The sequence below is a fragment of the Prinia subflava genome, chromosome 2 (assembly GCF_021018805.1).
Source record: "Prinia subflava isolate CZ2003 ecotype Zambia chromosome 2, Cam_Psub_1.2, whole genome shotgun sequence".
Lineage (NCBI taxonomy): Eukaryota > Metazoa > Chordata > Aves > Passeriformes > Cisticolidae > Prinia > Prinia subflava.
This window is the reverse complement of record NC_086248.1, coordinates 46,010,256-46,033,849: the sequence shown is the minus strand read 5'-3', so window position 1 is coordinate 46,033,849 and position 23,594 is coordinate 46,010,256. Positions and strand designations below refer to the sequence as shown.

At 36.1% G+C, this 23,594-nt stretch overlaps 1 protein-coding gene across 1 annotated transcript in view; it reads left to right on the top strand.

Annotated features, from left to right (window-relative positions):
- Nucleotides 1–23,594, top strand: part of CDK19 (cyclin dependent kinase 19) — a 118,159-nt gene that overhangs the window by 42,578 nt on the left and 51,987 nt on the right. Inside the window, 2 exon segments of the mRNA XM_063389812.1 lie at nt 3,480–3,590; nt 14,315–14,455. Of these exon segments, the coding sequence (XP_063245882.1) occupies nt 3,480–3,590; nt 14,315–14,455 (252 nt within the window).

Sequence of the window (23,594 nt, the reverse complement as noted above, 5' to 3'; positions counted from 1 at the left end):
TTTAGGGTATTTTTTTGCACACCTTGAATGTATTCCAGTTGTCGTCTTTCCCATCTGTGTTGATGAAGTACTTAAAACTATTATAAGGTTGAAATTTGAACACAGATCTTCTGCTTGTGTAGAAAATAAATTATCAGAGAAGAAAGTTGGGATAGTTTGCTTTTCACACATTTTTTAATGTTCATTGTTTCAAATTTGGTTTTTTGCGTGCTTTGGATTCACAAGTCTCCAAATGCCTTGTCTCCTTTGTGTCTCTTTTTTGAATGTATGTGATGTTTGCTAATCGTCTGATACCACCTGAGTTTTGCTTATATATGACTTGTACTAGTTTCTACTTATCTTAAGTGGGAGGCATTTCTATTATGTGAGTGTCTGTTCATTCCATGATCAGTATCATAACTATTATTAATACTTGAGGTAAAACATTACAGACTTTTATTTTTTTCTTTGTTTTATGATATCCTGCTTGTACTTGCTTAGTCTTGTACAATGTCTTGTGCTTCTTCTCTGGCTAGACAACCTTTACTTGTTACTGGGATTTTCTATGCAAAGGCTACCTCAGCATGACTGCTGACATTTTACATTTCCAAGGCTTCAAGCTTCTATACCAATGCTGTTGCCAACTTAACTTTTTTTCAGGCATCAGAGACTTTCACATCATGACCTTCCCCTTCCTCTGCTATAAGAGACATTCACTTGTGAGGGAAATTCTCACAGTGTGCATCATAGAGAGCTTCTTATTCATCAGACAGTTGAAGAAATTACTAGCAATTCTGCATATAGCAGATATCCATCTAGGAATCCTAGAAGCCTTTCCATGCTATTTGGGCAATCCAAAAGCATTATTTTAAACTTTAGGTTGTGGCGTCAGCTCAGAACAGTGATAAACAAAGATAGTTGTACAATTCGCTGGTTAATAATTTTAATAATAATCTTCATAATCTGTTTAGATGAAAGCCATTTTACAGGATAGTCAGAGTTACACAGATATTGACAATTCACTATGAATTCCTTCTCAGTATCCTTCTATCTAAACTGCTCTGTGTGCTGCTACAAGAAAGAAATGTATCATAACTAAGGCACAGGTTTTTATTAGTATTTTGCCTCAAGTTGGGTATGGTGGAACCTAAAGTTTAGAGGACCATTAGGTTAAAGTACTATTCAAATATAGTCCTGTGTAGTTCATTTACTAATAAATTATAATAGTTACAGATTCTTTTTATGTTCAGCTTGTTATCTTGTAATACAAGATGATGTCAAGAACACTGGAATCTTTCAATTACTGGGACAATATTTTAATTTCTTCCTTGTATCTTCAGGCTTAAACCGACCAAGTCTTCAAAGTGATTTACTTCTGCAGAAAACCTAAGAAAATAATATTGCTATTATGTTTCATTTATCTGTTCTGTTTGTTTAAAGTTTATACAGCAATCTGCTGCAGGAAAACTGTAGACAGTGATTTACCACTTGCCTGAAATTGTCCATGTGGTTCTAGGTAGGGCTAAAATGCACATTTGTGAAAGGTTTTTATGGTGATGCATGGTCATAACAATCATATCACATAAAGGTGCATCACTTACCTGTTAGATGTATGTGGCATGTGTAGGAGGTAAATACTGACAAAATTCTAGTCAAGCATAAAAGTTGGTAGGGTAGGTAGTAGATTCAATCATGATGCAAGTAGCTTTGCTATGTCACCCTAATTTTCACATTGTTGGCTTCCACCTGTCTGCTGTAATGAAAATACACTTTCCGCAGTCCCTCGTTTCTGTTTGTCTCAGCCTTAGATCGATACCGGTCTTTGAAACACTTGTCTCAAATTTGCTGTGTTTTGATTTCCACAGCTGTGTATTTGGTTCTGCCCAATATTCCTTTCTGATCACATCTTTCCAGTGCTTTTAGAATGACTTCCCTTATCCCTACTCTTTATGTGCCTATGAGTTACATCTCTTCAGTCCTTGTGGTCATCCTCTCTCCTGCAATAGTGTGTTTCTAGATGAGATGGTTTTTAACATAAATCTCACTAACACTTAGTGGCTCACGCTCATCCCTTGTACCTTTCATGATCATTTTTGACCTCCTCTAGTTGGTGTGGAGTACCACTGCAAGTCCAGCATAGCTAGAGTAGAGCTCTCGTTCTTGATGTGGTGTGTTGGACTCCTAGAGCCAGCATTTCCGTGGTTGCTCTCATGCTGCTGAAGCATTGGCTGCTGTGGCATGCAGCCTTGACAGCCAGAATGTAACAAAGAACGAGTCTCACGAGGAGCTGCTGAGGGAGCTGGGGTTGTTCGGCATGCAGAAAAGGAGGCTCAGGCACAGGGAAAGAAAGAAAAATAACACTTTCTGCATGTTAAAAAAAGCACCTAAATTACTTCATTTGCTGGAAAACTGGAATATGTTTAAGCAGCTATGATATTCTTTAGATTTCTTGTCTTGACAATATCTGTATAGGCAAAAGATAATATAATTTAAAATCAGTATTTTATTTCCCCTAAAATGAACATCTTGAGTCTTTTTCTGTAGGGTGAAAAAGGGAAGATTCATTTCTCCCAAATTTGCCTTGGAACCTATGCCATTTACAATTTTGCCTTTATAAATTGATTCTTGGTAATGTATATACCTGTGCTGCAAATGCAAGCAATTTCCAGATGAGACAGAAATGATCAATCATTCTGGTGACTACAGTAGAGGCGGGGGAAAAAGTGATTCCATGGAAATTATGTTTTTGTGAGTACCACTTGCCAGCTCCTCCTGAGACTGGATTAATCTGGCAGAAGGATGACTTCAGCAGCAGTGCCTGCTTTAATATGTTGTCTAATTAGTGATGAGACCTAGTTTTCTTTCTGGCAAGCAATAAATAAATCTGGGATTACTTCTGGATTACAGAATAGTAGTTGAAACAACCAGTAGGAACCCCATTTTGGTAAAATTTTCTTTGAAAATACCCTGTTTTCTGAGAACAACAGCCTATGAACTTTGAGGTGAGGTAGGGATCCAAAGCAAAAGAAAATTATTGGTAATAAAATAATTATGTAGTGATCAAGAACTGTGTTGTCCAGACAAAGAATGGGACCAACTGCAGAAGCTTCATTCTGGCATCCTAAAATCCTGATGTTCACCTTTGATAAGCAAACAGTTATACTTGTGTGCAATAACTTTTTTTAAGAAAGGTATGGTGGCAATACTGGTGGCAAACAAGATGAATAGGCGGGATGGGCAGCTCTGTGCTGAGTGCAGGACAGAGAAAGGTAAGTAGTAATGGGCAGCTATGCTGTTAGAACAGCAACCCATGCCACAGAGGCTGTGTTTATCCTGATTTTGATGTTTGGAAGATAATATGTGCTGAATCAGTGGTCTTTTCTTCAGGGGCCTGTTTTAGGATTACTTGGTTGCTATTTGACCTTTTCGTTGGTTTTGTTGCTGTGTTTGCTTTTCTTAACAAGCATGGAATTAACAAGAGGTTCTCTGTTTCTCTGCAGCTTTTACGAGAGTTGAAGCACCCAAATGTGATTGCATTGCAGAAGGTTTTCCTTTCTCACAGTGACAGAAAGGTTTGGCTGCTGTTTGATTATGCTGAGCATGATTTGTGGGTAAGTACAGATTTCCCTGAGTATTTGAGATTGTGCAATAAGACCTTGTTCAAACTGATGTGTGTGTGATGTACCTTCAAATAGGCAGAGATGCATTAATTTCTTGCTCTGTAATTAAGAGTCTAACTGATAATCCTGTTACTTTTACACTTTAAAGCCTGCCAAAGACTATGTAGAAATTTTTTTTGAGTCAGATTGGATTTTGAAGAAAAGGATTTTTCTGCAAGCTTTATTTGGAGTTAAAGAAAGCATTCCTAAATTGATATCTTCTAAATTGTGTTTGGAAATGTATTTAATACTTTTTTCCTGATATTTTGCATATACACACGCAAGAAAGAAAGGAGAGGGACTGGTCTGATTAGTCCTCTCACTTGAGAGTGACTGCAAGTGACTAACATTCAATCACCTATATTTTAAACAGTGAATTTGTGGCAGTAGGAGTGGAAATAAAATAACAAGTAAGCTAATTGGACATCCTGATGGTCTCTCATTACATGAAAGAGGAGTAGAGACTTAGATGTCTGTTCTTAAGTTTCTAGCAAAATATGATACAATTTGGTTTAGTCTGTTGTAGATGTGGACATCAGTGACATTGTGACTTGAACTCAGATGAAAATATCCAAGCTCCACATCTGTTGATGAGTTACTTGAACCTGGATTTTTGTTTAAACCTGAAACATATCAAACACCAAGTGTAACCAATATGTTTATGATTCCTTTGAAAATACTGACAAGGAGAGGAAGTGGTAATATAAATTCCAGTATTACTTTTGAAGGCTTCAGTAATATCACTTGCTCTTACATATGTTAGTGACAAATTGCTCAATTTCTTCATACTTGGCTCTTGAGCTTGTAAATGACAGAAAATTTTAATTGGACGGAAAGTGAACTTAGACCATTCAAAGAGACATTTCTGTCTCAGAACACATAAAATCATGGTAATTTGTTCCCCTTCAAATCTTGAAACATATTTTATTTCTTTTCTAGGCTAGCAGGTTTGTATTTTACAAGTTTTCTTCATCACAATTCAGTGGACACTAAGAGTTTGTGTATTTCACATAACTGGTGGCAGTGATGATGAAGAGAAGTTCATCAGCTAAATCTCTGAATGACAGAATTTATTTGTGTGTTACATGATTTTATTCATTTTATGGAACAGTCATAACAAACACATTTTACTGCTACATTTATTGCCATGTGTTTTAAACACCTTTTTTCCTAACCTTTTCCATTTGATTTTACTTTGGGTGTGTGGTTTTTACACTACATAGTGATTTTTTCACATGATTTGACAGCTTTAGAAGAATCACTGCAGTTTGATGTTCTTGCCACTCCTCCCATATGGCTGGGTATTGGATATAATCTCAGTGAAGTTAATTATTTTCTATTCTTTAAGACTGAAATGTTTGTTACAGTGAGGTACTTGATATGAACTGGTCTCCCACTTCCTAATTCTCTTTTGTTTTTATTTTTTTCTATGGGACATGCTACACAAATCATTTCTCCTTTCCTGTATAATTGCCCATGTTTCCTTGCTTCTTAAGCCTTTGCCAGGAATTTTTTCCTCCCTTGCATAAAGTTGGCCATGTTCAAGGCACTCTTGGTTCTGGCTTAACCTTGGTCCTCATTTCCTTTACTGTCAGCACTTCCCAAGCATCGCTCTTAACTCCCCTTTTGTCTGTTTTGCTCACTCCCAACTTTGTGTCTTTTTCCACGCTGCCTCCTACACATGGAACAGCCTCCCAATTAACGTACGTAAAGATCCTTCACTATCCTCCTTCAAAAAGCTCCTGAAAATCCACTTATTTTGTAACGCATTTCAGTAATACCAACCACTTGTCATTCTGTCTGTGTCGTGTTGTGTTTTGCATTTCCTGTGCTTTACAGCTTGTGCCCTTTCAACTCTTTGGGGTAGAAATTTTAGTAGGGGTTTAGCACTTTTTTTTTTTTAATTGCTTAGCACCATGTGCTTCCCCAGCAGTACATAAAGACAAAATAAGTCTATTTATCATTAATATATCAGTTAGTAAGGTTTGAGTTTTAGAATTGAAGGTATGCTGGCACTAGAGAGGTGTAGATATCCAGAGACTAATGTTTTCAAATGTAGGTAGCTTAGAGTTTCTTGCCAAAATCAATAAGTATGGAAACTCTTTCTGTTCAAAGCTGCCCGGCTTTAGTAACTCCTGTTGGCTTCAGTGAGAAGAATAAATGCTCATCACATTCAATCATTAGATTAATTAAAATCATTATATTTTTCAGCTTCTGTACTGAAAACATTTGGCAAGAGATGAATAAACTATATTAGATGCTATCTTATTCTGTTAGTTTTCTAATACTGAAAGAAAATGTTCTGTTCTAAAGGGTAGGTGCTAATTAAACTTATTAAAAAGTTCTTCTATAGTGAGCAAGAACTTTTTTTTTTTACTTCTAGTTTAATTCCCAAGAATGAAACTGCTCAGATCTGAAATTTTATGTTTAGATAGAGATAGTGCATACTTAATAATTTTCTGTGACTTCTGCTGTTACCATTACCAAGGAATGTAGAAGCTATGGTAATTGGAACTGCTTTAGGCGAGAGTTGGTGAACACAGGTTATGCGGTCCTTGACTACAAAGATAGTCATCGGTTTTAATAATTAAGTCTATCAAAGATACTTTCTTTTTTTATCTCTCAAGTTACATTATACAAAACAGTGCAAAACCATGAGATTAACATGGAGAATATCTAAGAATATAGGAATTCTTTTGATAAATTGATTTATAACTAGTTTCCTTTGATTACCAGAATTCTTAGTGTAATACACAATGTTATGATTTTTCTTGGCTATTTGTCTTTGCCAAAGAGAACTGGTAAAGTTCTCAGACTGTAGGGATGTTAACATTTTGTTTTTAAAGGTCAAAAAATTGCTTTAAATGCTAGAATTCCTGCTTATTAGAATTCCTTATCAGCAAAAGAGTAACTTCTTTTTTTATTAAACTTTCATGGATGTTCATTATCACCCTAGTCTTATACTTCTAGACAGTATAATGCTGTCCAGAACTTTACACCACTAGGTGTAAACCTAGTGCAGTTAAAGACATTATTCAAATTTATAACAAATGCTTTAAATGCATGATGAATACTAAAATGAACTTTTTTTAAAGTTTGATACAAATGAGATCTGTCCTGGATGTGAATTTTTTTTGCTAATCTAGTGACTTTTAGCCACTGTAGAGGTTACAATATTTAGAAGTTTTCTTTTGTTCCCTTTTACAACAGGTTTCTAATATTGAAAGTATTTTCTAAAGCACACATTTTTAGTACCACAGATAAACACACATTTGATGACTTCAATTTCATAGTCTCTATACTTTAAGCAGGATTTTTGATTCTAAGTAACATTTTTATTAAAATTTTATAAAAAACCTTTTTGTATTGATATATTATCTATATACCTTTCCCAGTTATAATACAGAGTTAATTCTCAGACTCATTTGTATGTGTGTATAACATCAAATTTTTAATCCCCTTTTCTGGAAATATGTGTTGTTACTTAAATAAGAAACTTCTGAATGGGTTTGATCTCATTCTGAAAAGAGGGGACATTTTTATGATAGTAAAATGTGTTAAATGTGTTTTATAGCAATAAAAAACCCTACTGCTTCTTAATAAATAAGTACATAAACAATAAACTATGATTTGATAATATTGAATGTGTGATGATGCATTCACTATCCCAGCCCAGTTGAACCATGATCTATGAATTTTTTAGGTTTGGTTGAATGTTTTTCTCTTATTAGATTCCAGTGATCTCTAACAGCTAAATGCTTAGCAGCAAATACTACTGAGAAACATGGAGTAAAATTCATCTTGGAATTATTGTTGATAATAATAAAAATATAGGGACAGATTGGCTTTGTTTTATAGGAATTACTTGTTATGTGTATATTCTGCTTTTAAAAAATGTAGGGTAGAGATTATTAGCATAGTTACATGTACCTAAAAATAATCATCAAATAATGGAAAGGAGAAAATATTCTTCCCGTATGTGAATTTTATAGCACTACTTGATGCTCCTAGTCTATAAATATATATACTTAATTTTGGCTAACAACATTTTGAATAATCTTTTATGGTAGATTAAATTGGGAGAGCATTGCATATTGGTGTGTGCAATAAACCTGCACATTTGTTTAATCACATGAACTTTGTCTAACAGCTGAGTTTTAACACATTCCTTAAATATGGTATAATCAGTTATAATTCTTTCTTCGACAGGCTTCAGTTTAGCTCTTAATCATAAATATAATTCAGATGCTAGTTGATGACAAATATCTTTATATACATAAAAATACTTTTGTCAGTGTAACAGTCTTATTTTTTTTATCTTTTGATTTTCTAAGTCATGTCAATACTTTTGGTACAATTCAGGTGATTCTGCCAGGTGATTTTTCACGCATCTTCTCTCTTATATAAATATTTACCAATATAGGCTGGAAGAGGAATATAAGACTTGTCGAGACAGAGAGGAATGGGCTGGCATAGGTCTTTATGTTGTGATTGATTGTTTCCAAGTGAAATGAATGGGGTTTTTTGACCATCAATGTGATGGCTGAATTTCTTCAGAGGGCAGTGCCATTCCTTGCCCATAGCTGTTTGTCATATTCTCAGAACTTGCTTTTTCTGCCAGACTTGTATGAATTTGCGGGTAGTTCACGTGGACTCATTTTCTGTACCACAAAGCATGAGAATGGGAGAAAACAGGAGCAGGCCTCAAAAAAAAGGGCAAAGTTCAGAAGCGTAAATGTATGAAAAACTAATGTGAACAGAGTGGTGTGAGTACTGTGTATTTCACTTTTATGTGTACTGAAGGGGTAGCTGAATTCTGATGATTTTTATTAACATTGCATAGAGTTATTTTGCAATATTTATTATTTTTATTTTGAAAGATATTGTAAGACCTAGAAAGATGCAGGCAAAACCTAGGAAAATTACATGGGATCTGTTTATGCCTGTTCTGTGCTTCAAAGCTTAGATGTTTAGAGCAAGCTGGCATTAGCAAAAGTTGGTGCATTAAAGTTCCTTTCCCTCTTACTAAAAATGTTCCCATTTTGTCACTTGAAATAGGTATTTTCATTTGGCAGTTTAGTTAATGACATTTTAAAGAAGATACTTGATGGCCATGCACTGGCACCATTTAGAGGGAACATGCACACTTTTTTCCCCTCCACTTTAGAAGGACAGTTTAGGTTCATTACTGTAATGTTTCCAAAATTGCAAACTAAAGTGGTTGCTCTAGAGGTACTTCTACCCACTTGTGTTTTGGTTTTATTTTACTTGTGAAAAGTAAATTGACAAAATTTTCTTAATTTCTAAAACTCTGATGTCTGAAATGAGTTGTAAGTGTAGGCATATGAAACAATTTATTTTTGGAACAAGAAACAAATGTTACTTGGGTTCATTAGGTTTTTGGTTTCTCTTTTTGAAAATCATAGAAGCAATGCATAGTTAGTTTTTATACCACCCTAAGATTTTTGGTTTGTTCTTTCATACCCTTTTTGAATGCTTTACATTTAAAGTAAATTTGAGGTACTTTTGTATTTAAAATGAGACTGAAAGCAGTATAATATGAATCCTCTTGGCCTTAGTACAGATTTAACATGTATCCAAGCTTCCCTCTCCTCAGTATTAAAATGTAACTTTACTTTTTATTGGCACATAGGCATAATTCTGCTCTGTTCTCAAAGGCTGGATTAGGGGCTGGATGGAATGCAGCGTTTTTGCTGAAGTGTGGGAGCGCAAGCAGTTTGCTTCAGCAGGGAGAGGCGTGTGTGTTGGCATGATTGCTTTGCAGTTTGATGGAGATGCGTGTCATTTTCAACAACCATTGCCTTAAGCAGTAGAACTCAAGCAGTCAGGTTTTCTAGTGGCTTGTGGCTATGGGTTGTCTCATCTATATTGAGCTAGGAGCTCCCTATAACTTCATTGAGTCAGACATACATAAAATCCCTCCGTTAGCTGGCTTTCTACTTTTGCGAAAAGTTTCTAGATCTAACTTGTTTGTTTGTTTGTGAAAAGTTTCTAGATCTAACTTGTTTGTTTGTTTTAACCTCTGTTATACTGAACAGCTGTCCTTGCAATTGGGAATGGGATGCCACAAACACAGACTTGGAAGCAAACTAAAATTAGGATCTTATTGAATGCTCAGTTAACTGCCGAGAAAATCCTAGGGATTTGAATTTGCTCTGTGTTATTATGCATTATATTTGCCTTGTTTGTGGTGGAGAATTTAGAAAATGCACATAGTTCTTCACCCATCAGCTTTCAAACCAATTTCAATGCTCTAGGTAATACAGAAAAAGGAAGGCAAACTCCTAGATTGAATATTGTTTCATAACTTTATTTCCAAATGTCTAGCTCTGTTTCTCCTCGTCATTTTTTATCAATTATATGGTCTTGCCTTTGAAAGAGCTAAAATGATGTTATTTAAATAATATGGTTCATCCAGTTTTCCTTGAAATTTTATTACATTTTTTGGACTTGAAAATTGCAAGTAAACAAGTTAGTAAGTAAAACCAATAGTTCCAGATATTGCAAACAGTAAAATTATAGCTTCCTTGTTTTCCTAGACTGTAAATGAATGTGTACTTTCATGTTGGTCAGTGAAGTATTAATTTAATATAGAATAAAGAGTTAAAATCACTTCTACAAAATTGTTGTCTTGTGTAAATTAAAAACAAAATATGTACAAGCAATAGAAAAATTTTACATTATATTCATATTTAATAGTGATTGGCTCACACCATTTTTGGGATCCAGTCAGTGGCAGCATGTTTCTAAGATTTAGCAATTGGAAATATGTGGATGCACAGAAAGGGAAAATGGTTACTTTTGCTGAATAGATTTCAATATTCCATGGAGTTATGTTTACCTCTTATATGTTCTTCTTTCATTTTGAAAGATTTAAAATATATCAGAAGAGAGCTTGCACCTGCAGTGTTCTAATGAACTAATTAAAATGGATTTATGTCTGCATAACATTGTGGATGGGTCTCTGTTCTGTAGCACGCAACTAGAATAGTTTGGACTGATAAGAACTTACCTCATTAATTTTGCTGAATGAATCTGGGTGTTTTCCAGCTTTTTTGGCCAGGTGATCTATCAAGATATATAGGTTATCTTTAATGAGTTGCAGTGAAAAAAGACATGGGGAATACATGGGAAAGCTTTTTGACCCTCTGCATATTGTCTTGTTACAAACATTCCTTTGGCTTGCCTGGATTGTGGAAGTCCTGATGTTTTGTCCTTAATGATTATATGTTGGGGTAAGATTCAGCAAAACACTTGAGTATACCTAAAGGTTAAGAAACTGCAGTGGCCCAGCGCAACTCTTGCTTCCTGGAGAGAGAGACAGAATGTGCCTCTTACCTGTCACAGTTCAGATCTATACTCTCAACTCACAGGACAATCTTAATTTTGTGCTATTCAGCAAAAGATTTATTGAATGAGAGAGGTGTAGTTTTGAAGCCTAGTGGTAGGTCAGTTTTCTGGACAATGGGAAATGCAGGCTGTAATTCCTGTAAATTATTCCATGCCTTTATTAGGTCTAAGGTGCTGGCTGTTGTGTGCTGTTCTTGAAGCTGCTCTTTGGGACTCTTCAGGCAGTGAAGGTAGTAGAGAGTGCCTCCTCCACTTGCATGGTGCCGTTATGTATGAAGAGCATCCTAGTTTGTATTGATACCTGTACCCGTTTCTACACCTGCCGTCTTGGATTTAGACTCTTAAATATGTAACATTTTGACATGGAAGGAGCACATCTCCCTGCCATAGCTGAAGTCAGCATAATTGTTCAAATTAAAAAGTTCTTTTAGCATTGTTGTACTGCTGTGGCATCCTGTGCTTTGAAGCTTACTGTACACCTGATCTGCCAGATCATGAAAACTTCTGTCCCGTTGTTTTCTGATATGATGCTCTTATCTTTTTTTTTTTTTTTTTTTTTTTTTTTTTTTTTTTTTTTTTTTTTTTTTGCTTATTTAATTTATGGTATAATTTCCCACAACAGTGGTAGGGCCATATAGATATATTTCTGAAAATATAAAGTAATAAAAGATTAGGCTTGCTGCCTCCAGTGGAAAAGATGATGTTCAGCAACAGCATCTGTTTGCTTTTCTGTTTCTTAGAACAGAATGGACGCTGCCATTAAAATTCCCGTTTAGTGTTAGGTGTGTTGTTCTTTCTTCATATGGTTAGTTACTTACAAAAAATTGGATGAGCTACTTTTTTTAGAAAACTTTTCAGTGTAGGGCTTGGCCACAAACACTGTGAATTCATTCTAGTGTATCTAGCAAAATCTAGCAGTTTCCTATACTGCTTGTCCCTGCAGTGTATTTTTAGCTTTTGTTCAGTTCTCTAAGCTGTGATGGTTGTGATCTTTTGGATATAAACTTCCATAGAGTAAGCTGACAGCAACAGGTTTTATTTGCTTTTGCAGGAAATTGGATTTTACCTAGTGGTGATATTGCTCACTTCGAGCAAAACTATCTGTTTTAATTTGCTTCTATGATTCAATAACCCTTTCAAGACAGGAGCTTGTTTCCTTAGCCTTTCTAACTGGGAGCCACATGGGAGGGCAGGGACAGAAATCCGATGGCATCAACCTGGTTCTCTCACTCCCAACCTCCAGCGGTACCAGAGCAACTCAAGGCAGAGCCAGAGGCAGAGCCACGTGTGTTGTTCCTCCTCAACATATCGGTGGTTAATTGTGTCCCATTCTGTCTCCTGAGACTCCTTCATTTTCTCTGTGCCTAAGGACTAATTTTTCTGTGGGTAGTAGGTGGTTTTTAGATGGGTGTAGAAATCCCTTATAGTGATTCTATCCATCTTGAAAAAGGGCAGGACTGGATTTTTGGGTCTGTGTGTATGATCTTTGCCTGTTGGTTCCTCTGTATTTTTTCATCTCCTGTAGTAATAAATACACTGATTTGTGAATTTATGCTATCATTACTGCCTTATAAATCATATTGTAATTACACATGAGGGTCACTGTCCAGTGAGCATTGTGTAGTACTAGGGACTCCTAGTTGAAGTTATGAGACAGAATCTTCTTGTGGCATCACAAGAAAAAAATTTTCTAAGAAAATAATCCCTTAAAACATTTCATCACAGTTTCCAGAGCGATTGCACAGCTAAAGGATCAGGTACTAAGAGTTTGTCTTGTTTATTGATCCTCATGAGTATATTAAAAACTGACTATCCTGTAAATTTCTACTGCTTATTAGTACAAAGCCATAAATGTTGTACATTTAGTAGTGGAAGGCTCTGTGGGAACATTGTTGATAGGGAGTAAGAAGGCTATTTTGATTTATTTGGCATTTTTTGCCTTTCTTGTTTCTCTTTAAACAGTATTGTTTACACTTTTGCTAAGTACAGTTTGACAGTGGCTAAAGTACACCTTTACCACTCTGGTGACAGCCAGAGGTAAACATTGAGTAAACATTAACTCATTACCATTTTCATTGAGAGCAGTAATGACAAACTGGGTGGGGAGTGGGGATGGTGGAGGAGGGAGCAGTGGTCTAATTGAAGCACAGCCTTTAACCTGGGAAGGAAGAAGATCTTGAGCTAGACAAATCCTATTTAAAAATTTGGGTAATTAATAGTCCTTCTCTAGCATTTTGTATTGTTTTCACTAAAAATGCAAACTGCCTTTATCATTTCCACTTTTCAGAAGACATAATTGAAAACTATTTTGTTATTTGAGGTGTTTCATTGAATTACCTTCAAAAAGGAGATTTTTTTTTCCATCTGAATGAACATATTTGGTCATTTGCTGAATGACCATGATTGGATTTGTGCCTTGCATAGCCCCACGTTATCTGAGGACTGAAAAGGTAGAATGGCCCGACTCCAGTTTATTTCTTGTACAGTGTAGCAAAACCAAACCTAACCCATCATCTCCACATTGATCTGAGAATTAATTAGTTTATGACTATTTCATGATCTCTCAGCAATCTTTCAATGTTTTTTTTTGTTCCTTCAACTAATACTGGGGTCCTTTACTACATTCTATGTTTTCAAGTGCTGTTTGTCCTCTAGTGGGCAGACTGACTTGTGTAACCCAAGAGCCACCAGGTTGTCATCATCAATGGAGTATGCAGCCATAACATGGAAGCAAGAAGACAGCCATTTTTAGATATTTGAACACGATCTCACCCAAATATTGTGGTGTAGGGATTTTGGAGTTACACCTTCCCTCACTTCAAATATTTACTCAAATATTTATTTAATCTGTCTACTGGGATTCTGATTTGAGGGGAGTAGTAGTTGCAAGTATGCTAGCCTGGATGTTTTTGAAGAGGAGAAGGGAAAGTCTCTGTGAAAGCATAGAGTGTGGTCCTCCTGCTGGTAGATACTCCTAGTTTGAAAGGTTCTGCTCTAGCTGCCAAGGGTAAGAGGATGCCATATGGGGAAGAGGGAGAAAGGAGAATGTCTAAGACCCTTTACTGGAGGTAAGTAGCCAGTATTTAGATAGTCACAAAAACTTCACAGCTGTTCTTTGAAGCAACTCAGAGAATAAAAACGTTTTAAGAGAATTGTAAATGGATCACTATTACTTTAATTCCAGTGTTCAACAAACTTTGTATTTCATTCCATTATTTAGTGTTAGTAGTTAAAGTATCCCAGAACACCCAACCTTCTCACCTATCACCTAACTTTCTTCATGTTTCTACTTGTTTTATTTCTAGCATATTATCAAGTTTCACCGTGCCTCAAAAGCAAATAAAAAGCCCATGCAGTTGCCAAGATCTATGGTTAAATCCCTCCTCTACCAGATCCTCGATGGAATCCATTACCTCCATGCAAACTGGGTGCTTCACAGAGATCTGGTGAGTGTGGCATGTGATACCTGGCTGAGAAAGTTCCACGTGTGTGTTGTTAGGTAGGACAAGAAAAGCCCCTTTAGTAATCTTGCGTATCGATCCCTACAGCTCTTCCTGTTATTGTTGCAGGGGACCAGTTGCGACTTTAAACACGAAAACAAACTCTGCTTTCACATTGTTTTTATCTGAGTCATCTGAGCTCGGACAATGATGCCAGATCCGGTAAAGGGATTGCAGATATCAATATCCGAAAACAGTATGTGAGACAGCTGATATATGTTGGTTCAACATTCTTACAACTTTTTGCATGACTTTGAAAAGGCATCTAAATAGGAAAGTGATTGATACCCTTTTACATTGTTTGGCTTACGTGCAAGTTTGCATAAAAGCCAGTGAAAGAGTAATTTTTTCATGAAGTATTTCTTTTCCATGTGGTATTTTTTCTGACCGTGGGAAGAGAACTATAAAAGAGTTATCATCTTGAAATTTCTCATGACCTGAAGTAGCTCTTGAAGTTGATTGCAGATTACAAGGGCAGTCAGTTGCCTTGTCTTAGTTCCCCTTTTCCCCTTAAAGTTTTCCATTGCTTCTCATAATTAGGTGAAGTACTACCATGGTTTATGAAAAGAATACTAATGCGGGTGTGCTGCCACTTGCATTCAGCTAGAATGTTTGACACGAAACAATGTGATGGTCAATATGCCAAACAACACTCTTAGGTATGGTAATCTGTGTATAGTCACTGCTTTTATTTGGTTATTTTTTGTAGTTGCCCAGTATGTCAAAATAGGGCTGCCTGTCCAGAAACATACAATCACTAATTAAGTTTGAGACGTAGATTGTTCTTGAGTTTTTAATAGTATATAGGGACTTTGATTAATTTTTGGTTGTAGAGACTTTTTTTTAATAGATAAGTATAAGGTAAGGCAAGCCTGGAATACAAGTCACAAACATTTTCTGAACTGAATTTTATTTAATTTTTGTTGTAATACTTAATAACAGTGGCCAGGGCAGATTTCAGTTGTCATTATGGATAATTTTTTTTTTCCACTTTGTTCCTTGATTGTTTATTGTTGGTTTTTCTGTTAAATTCCAGATGTTAGGATATTTGGGGAGGGGTAGGAGGTGTGGTTTGCCTTTGGAATAGTAGCCATGACCAAAAAACAGGAAGCATGTACAACTCTGATTTTCACATTACAATTACTACTTTCCTAAAGAGTCAGCTGCTGCTTTGGCAGAGAGCTCAGCTGTAATTAGCTACAGCTTGAGCAGTAACACCTGAAAAGTCTATATCCAGCTCTGTGTAAGGGAGACATAGCTGTTCATGGAGCTGTTAATTCTATATACACTTAAATGCCATACATGAACTTGATATTTTGATAGGAAATACAAGATGGTATCTAAGAGAATAACAACAAATACCCTTGAGAATTTTCTTGCTGGTGTTGTTATTTTCAGCATGCAGCACCAGGTGTTTTGCATGAGTAGTGCTGCTACTTTACAGTTCTTATGTGTTGCTGATGAATTGCAGCAAAGCTATTGTCTAATGTCTTTCTCTTTTCTTTTGGAATGTTGGAAGAAGATGGTTGCTATTGTGAAAAAGACAACTATATTTTTTGGTTCATTAATGATAGTGCTTGAATGATGTTGGCATAATTGAGAAGGGAGAAGAATTGTGAAGTCTTAGTGTGTTCTTGGTCTGCAAATAATTGTAAACTGATGGATTCTTGGATGCCTCAGTAAGACAAAGGAAACCATTTCAAAAATTGCTTTGATACACTAGTGATTTAAAGGTATAATCAGAATCCTTTGCCTTTTAAAATTTTTTTCTGAATTTCTGAAGAATTCAGTGATGCCAAGTAGTTACATCTTGAGCATAGTAAGAAAAAAACTGATGTTATTCAGTTTTTTTCAGTTGAAAAACTGATGTTATTCACAAGTGTCCTTGTGTCTGCACTTGAAGTTAGAGGTTAATATCACTAGTAACCAATTTAAAACCTGGATTAACCAAAAAATTTTATTTATCTGTAATTTTTATTTGTGTGCTCATGCTTGTGAATTTTTGCTACTAAGAATGATTCCGCAGTTTCTTGCATAATACATAAATACCAGCTCCTCCATGTCTTCTTAAGATGGGGAACAGTTTTTCTGGTGGTTTTCTCTTAGCTGTTTGAATTTACTACTGCTGGAAAAAATATTTTTCTACTTTCTGTAAACCAAATATTTTATCATATTATGTTTTATCAAAACACCTTGTACTTTGCTGGTTTAATATAACTCTGTTCTTACTATTTTTAATCTGTATTTGGATGTAGACCAAAGATGGTGACAGCCATAAAAGTCATGTTATGCTTATTTCATTGGTTAAAAAAATAAAATTAGATTCTCCAAGAATATTTGTCATAATATTAGTCAAATTATCCTGAGCCATGGAAATGACCTCTGTAATTTATTTAACAAATGTTGTTGTGAATAAACAGAAACCTGGGAGGTTAAGTATTTGCTTAGAGGTGTTTGAAGAACATTGTTTAAATCTTAATTTACTACTGTCTTAAATCAAAGAGGTCTGTAAAGAAGCTGGAATACCAAATTCGTTACTTAAAAACCTTAGAATCACTAAGATATTTTTAGTGAAATAATTTTTGAGATCAGCAGTAGCCAGCTAGTGCGTGACAGGATAATAAAAGTGGTGGACAATGTGAACTTGCCCACTTGAATTCCATGTCCTTTCCTTGGGCTGGGCTGGTGGGTGGCTGTTACCACAAGCAGACAGCCTCATTCTCCCCGTCACCGCAGCCAGGCCGTGACACCAATGGCCTGGCAGGGGACACTCACCTGGCTCACGGTCAGCTCATTCAGGGAGTTAAACCCACAGAAAGTGTCACAGGAAGCTTTTCACCTGCAGAGTTTGTTTTCTGCAGGGTTAGGCCCAGAGAGGCAGAGGCAGCAGGAGGCAGGAGGTGGCAGAAAGCTCAACAGAGGCTGTTCCACCTGTCATTAGATCTGGTTATTTTATTGTTAAAATGCACTGTTTTGATTCTTAGGAGGGAGTGCAAGTGTTCTTAAAAGATTAAATCAGTATAACTTTGTAATGCAAGACTTAGAGCAGCTTAAGACCACCAACACAAGTCCAGCTTTGGGAAAATGCTCAGATTAAGGTAAACACCAAATAGACTTGCACTCATGCTTCTAAGAATTGGAAACTATTTTAGTGTTGCGAATCTTTCAATTTTTTGTAGTATTTAGGTTATTTTGAGTCAGGCTTTTGTATCCTGAGGGGCTAAATTACTTTTTAGGGTATTTTTCGTTTGGTTGATTTTTTTGTTGTTGTTTGTTTGTTTGTTTTTAACTAAGCTATTAATTTCTCTCAGTTAAAAAAAATCAGCATTTATGGCAAGATTCAAACAATATAGATTATGAGACAGGAGCATTGGGTTACTGATTTCTTTGAATAGCATTGTGTCAAATTATACACCTTAGACTTAACCTAAGTCTGTGAAAATCCATACGTTTGCTCTCCTGTGAGCCCATTTTGAGTGGAATTTTGCTGTTGAACTGTGTGTCATTGGGAAATGATAGTTTTGCCTTTTCAACATAGCAGCATTCCTGAAAGCTGTGCACGAGAGGGGGGAGGATTTACTGGCTTTGCTAGCTGCTGGAGCATTTCATGAACAAGAGGTTAATAGAGATAGACATTGGAGAAAAAGCCTTTGAGTACTAAGCTTTTGGCTTTTTAAAATACTCTGTATACACTGTGGGCTGTCTGCTTGAATTGGGTCTAACCAGTTCTCCATACCTTAAGAGCAAGTTAGACGATGCAGCACTTGAAGCACACTATTTCAGAGTGTTCTGAGGTCTTTGTCCCCTCCTCTCCTCTCCTGGAAGGGAAATATTTAGATTTTACAGGAATGTTCAGCAAAGGTCTTAGTTCACTGAGATGTCAAAAAATGGAGATCTTCCATACATTGTTCACAATGTCTGTTCATGTTAGCAGCTGAAAAGATTTGGGCACTTTCTTGTGCTAATAATTCCTCTGTAGATTAAGGTCAAAAGCAGGTAGAGACCATATCCTTTAGAACCTGATAAAAGCTATTTCTAGTTGTAACAGAATGTATTTTCCTGAAGGGAGGTGTTATCTTTGGGATGTTTGAAATGGACAGAATCCATATGGAGAAATCAATTTAAGATTCCACTTATGTCCTTGGGCATTTCTTTAGAATACTGCTTAATATTAAAACAACTGGTTGAAAAATGAATATTGGAAATCAAACTCACCAGAGAAATGCAGATTGCTTCTTCCTCTCCCCAGGATGTTAAATGGTTGCTCTAAGGATTCTGAAATAGAAAACTTGCTTGTGATGGTCATATAAAGTAACTGTCAAGTGAGGCAAGTTGCTTTAGTGTTTTTATTATATAAACATTAATCTGGGCACATCTATGTCAACATGGGGTTTTCTCAGTGTAATCTGTTTCCTCCAAATCAACCTTTTCAGTCTAATTTCACTAATTCACTAAGAAGAGGGAAGAGGAATCTAGCTGTGGTGAAGACTTTGCTACTGATTTCCTATATCCAGCTTCTTTTATTACCATCTCCTTGTCTCTTAAAGAAGGAGAAAATAATATCTGTGTTCTGTAGTTTGTTTCACTATGTCATGTGAAGCGATTTTCATTGTGTGCTTAAGGTAAGCAGTTTCCGTTTCTTTATGGAGTGGATTATGGAGGGTCTGTGTGCTTCTCCTACATTCAGAATTTATGGGGAACTGGACATTTTTGGTGGAAAGACATAGACAATTGAGGTTGACATAATTTTGACCCCACATATCTGTCTGTATAATAAATACCTGTACGCAGCCTTTAGGATGATCAGGCGTGTGAGCTCTTGGATTCAGGCATATTAACAAGTCCCCTGAATACCCAGCTAGTGCAGTAACAGAAAGCCCAGTACCTTTCCAAGAGTAAATTTGGAGCAGAGCCAAGAGCTGCCAGTGTGGTGTCTGGCTCCAGCTGGCCATGACTGCACTCAGGGCAAGCTGTCTTTTCCAGTGGTCCCGCTCCACATCTCTTGTGGAACTGTGTGGAGTGGACAGTGCAGTATTGTTGTCTCTCAGGGTTTTCTGGAAACTGCAGCCATCTGGAACCTGGGTTTTCTTCTGTCAGAAGTAAAGCAGAATGGGAAAGCCAAACTGAAGGGGTCAGACAGATAACTTCCTGTGGGAATCTGCAACTTCTGTCTCCATAAAAGCGCAGCCTATTCAGAAATGATTGAACTAAATAGGTTTCCATCCTTTAACTCTGATAATTTTTGGGGTTTTTGAAAAATATTTGTGTTTATTCAGAATAAGTATTTTAAATGACCCATCACAATGTTTCTATAGAATAGCAACATTTTAGTAAATTTTCAGTAATTCAGTTACATTAAATTCAATAAAGCTCTAACAGTTTTCAGGCTTTTAGTGGACTGGTTGACTTTTAGTTTAGGGAAAACCCCTGGTCATTTTGTCATAGTATTCCTTTTCAAGCCAATATGTAAATATGGAGTCTCTTACCATGGACCTATACCTGGACTCTACTCTAAAACTTTGCTCCCACGTTACACAACTCACTTAACTTGTCTTTGCTTATGTTTCCCAATCTGTTACCTATTTATGGGTCTATTTTGTAACTCACTGGTTAATGTGCTGTGAAGTTGGTATAGTATGATATGGCTTATGTAGGTGACTTATTTTTGTCATTTGATGCTCTTCTAAAAATAAAAATAAGTGCATATTGTATGAAGGCACCAGAAAACTTAAAATTATGTTACATGGATTCTCACTTTTTGCTTCTGCTTTTATGCTTTCATTTCAAAGCCTTTGATAAATAAATGCTGTTATTATTACTAGTTTGTATCACTTAACTACTTCTCCCACTTCCTCCCTGTACCCTCCCAAGATTTTCCAGTAAATGATTAGAAAAGTTACCTAAAAAGCAGCAGAACTGAAGTGGCTTTTAAATTTCCCACTTGCATTTTGCTGTGCAAGCAAACCATGGGTTTGAAAAAAAAAAAGTAAATAGATGAGTGTGGGAAACTCCCCTTTTAATAGCAATTCTAAAATGGGATTTTTATGTGCTGATATCAAAAGTAAATTTAGATACAGGTTCATGCATCCCTCTCTTGACACGCAGCTGCTGTGTAGGAATGTGAAACTGTTGGGTCCTGCCTTCTGCCAGTAATTTTGTACTGTCTTGAAAAGCTTCTTGGCCCTGTTGCACTCATTTGAGCATGCACATGACTCCTATAAATAAATATCCAGTCAACCTGTCTACCAGTTTGTTTAAATTTTTAAAACCCACTGTAATTGTAATCCCCACCATTCTGTGTCATCGTGTGTATGCTCGCATGGGAAGGGTGCAGGAATATGTACAGACATGCACCACTGACTCGCATTCTTCCCGAGCTGTGTATGGGTTTGGGCCTCCTAATCATTTATTTTTCCATCTGCATGATCTCTTTGGAGTGGAGGACACTTTCCACAGCATCAGAGAACCATATGAATGATCATACTCAGCTTGCAGATTTCCCAAAAGAAAGGAAAGGCAAGCTAACTCCATACATTTCAAGAAACAAGACTCCATTGATGACTTTAGAAAGTGACTTGAATTTACTAACTGAAAGGTCAACACATTTTTCCTCTTTTATGTCTGATTAGAGAGAAGATAATTTTCTTATTTACTGGTGAGGAAAAGCAGTATATAGGTAGTATGTATACGTGCCTATACACGTGTGTGTACATGCTTCTAGATAGATAAATGAACCAGGAATTTTACATGCTGTTTAGCAAACTGAGTTTTATCAGCATATACTGTTATCTTTTTTTTTAAGTATTAGCATACATTGAAGGCACCTCTTAAAAATGGTGTGTTTCTCATTCCTCAGAACTTTGCTTTTGTCCTTCGGTAAAAACTAATCTTCGCATGATTTAAAAAGGTATGTGAAGACGTGCAGACTGTTACCTGTACTGTGTACATGGAAACAGCAATTTTTTTCGTGACTGACTAATGCATACCTTTTGGTTTGTGGCAAGAATATTAAGATGTTTGCAGATTAATTTTTTACTAATAAAAAAAATTATAGTTGAAGAGAAATGCGTTACCTCAGGTTCTGAAACAAGCTTATGTTCATAAAACCCTGACTGGATATAAATTCAGTTGAGTCAGAAGAAACAAAGGGACTGATTTAATGTTCTTTTGGCTGCATTTTGCTGCTAAAGTCAACAGATGACATATGGCCTGTGAACTTATCTCTTTTCCTGAGATAGAAAAAGGGCGACAAGGAAGTGAAAGTATTAAAATAATTGTAGAATTTATTTGTGGGCTTTTTTTCCTGATATAGAATAAACAGATTGAAAATGTCATCTTTTCTAGTAGCTCCAGTTTAGGTACCATCTGCCATAAGGATGTTTCTAGTAAATACGTGATGTATTTAAGATTACTGGTGCAGCAGACTATTTGGAGTGAACAAACTGAGTTTTGCCTTCTAAATAAAAATAGAAATTTTAGAAGCTGCTTTTAGAAGTTTTTCTGTTGTAAAAGTATTACTACCTTTTTTTTTTTTTCCTTTTTCTGTTGGAGAAAGTACCCTTGGGATAATGGGATTGACTGCAAGTGCATTATTGGGATTATTTCTGTTTGGACTCATTATCTCTTTTGAGTAAAGCTGCAGAGATTGGCATCGTGTAGTTTTATAGTAATAGAAATTAGTGACGCTTAAGAAAAGTATGTTACAATCAGTGAATACAACTAATGTAACAACATATAATGAAGAAAAAAAAAATGGAAAAAAGCATTTTTTCCCTTCATATTACTTGCCATCTTGTGCTTTCTCATGTGCATTCTCTTCATTTGCAAACATGCTGTAGTTATTGCTGCTCTACTAAGCAGTTGCAGTAACATTGCAGGTTGCCTTGCATTTAAATTAAGCATCTTTGATTAGTGATCCAGGAAGCTGCAGTGGCTAGCAAAGGATGTTAGTTTATTTCTCATTTTACTATGTGTGAACTTTGTCAAAGAAACTGGCTCTGCTGCAGAAAATGACTGCTCAGCTGGTGTTTCCCAGATGGCTTATCTCAGGGCCTCTGTCTTCTCCAACCTCCACGCTTTCTGTTTTGTGGCTAATGCTTCAGAAGTCACTGGCCTTGTAGTAGCTCTTAAGACCGAATACCTCGGTTATGTCAGTTAAAACAAAGGAAATACTTTGCATAATCTGTGAAGTGACCCTACTGTGTGAAGTCACCCTCTCAGAAACTGGGCATTAGGCCTTCAGATTCATCTTTAGGAAGGATTCTGAATTTCCGATAAAACCATCTTGGAATTAAAATTTCAAGACATTTTAATTAATACAGGAACAGTTCCTTCAGGATATCTGGACCACTGGTAAAATATTTATAATATTCTGTCACCTATTCTAACAGCAAAGCAGCAAAGATTTCAAGACAAAAAAGGCTTGTCATAGTGCAAGTAGTCAAACACACACAATTTTCTGAATAGCAAACCTCAGTACTAACAGGATTTTTTAAACTGCTATTCTCTATTGTTTTCCTGCCCTTTGGAAGCTAAAGCCCATGTGAATATGACCGTTGTTCTGACAGACACCATTCCACTTTATTCAGCACCTCAGGGGTGTTAGAGCACAATTCACCTTCTGGTTTCCTCTGAGTAGCTTATAGAAGCACTTCCAAGCAGTTCAGTAAACTTTCTGTGCTGCTATGTATAGTAGTTGAAAACTGTGGAAACCCTTTTATGCTATTTCAGTTAGCTAGTGGGATCTAAAAAATGTTATATTGGAATTATTTACATTTTCCTGCAACCCCTTCGTCCCACTCCCAACTAGCCCTCCATCTGTGATGTTTTGGCTCCTACTGATATAATAATCTTTGAATATAGGTTGAGGTTATTTTTCTAATAGGTTATTTCTACTTAACCAATTCTGGTGTGTTGAGGATGTTTTTTGGATTTTTTTAGTTGAGGTATTTTACCTAACCAAAAAAAAATCATAAAAACGAAGTTAGGTTGTACTAGAACTTTATATCTGCTTGTTTTGCTGGTTTAGATATTGAGACCAAATCCCAAAATTTAACATGATAATGTTCTGTGTAGCTGGTGTTCT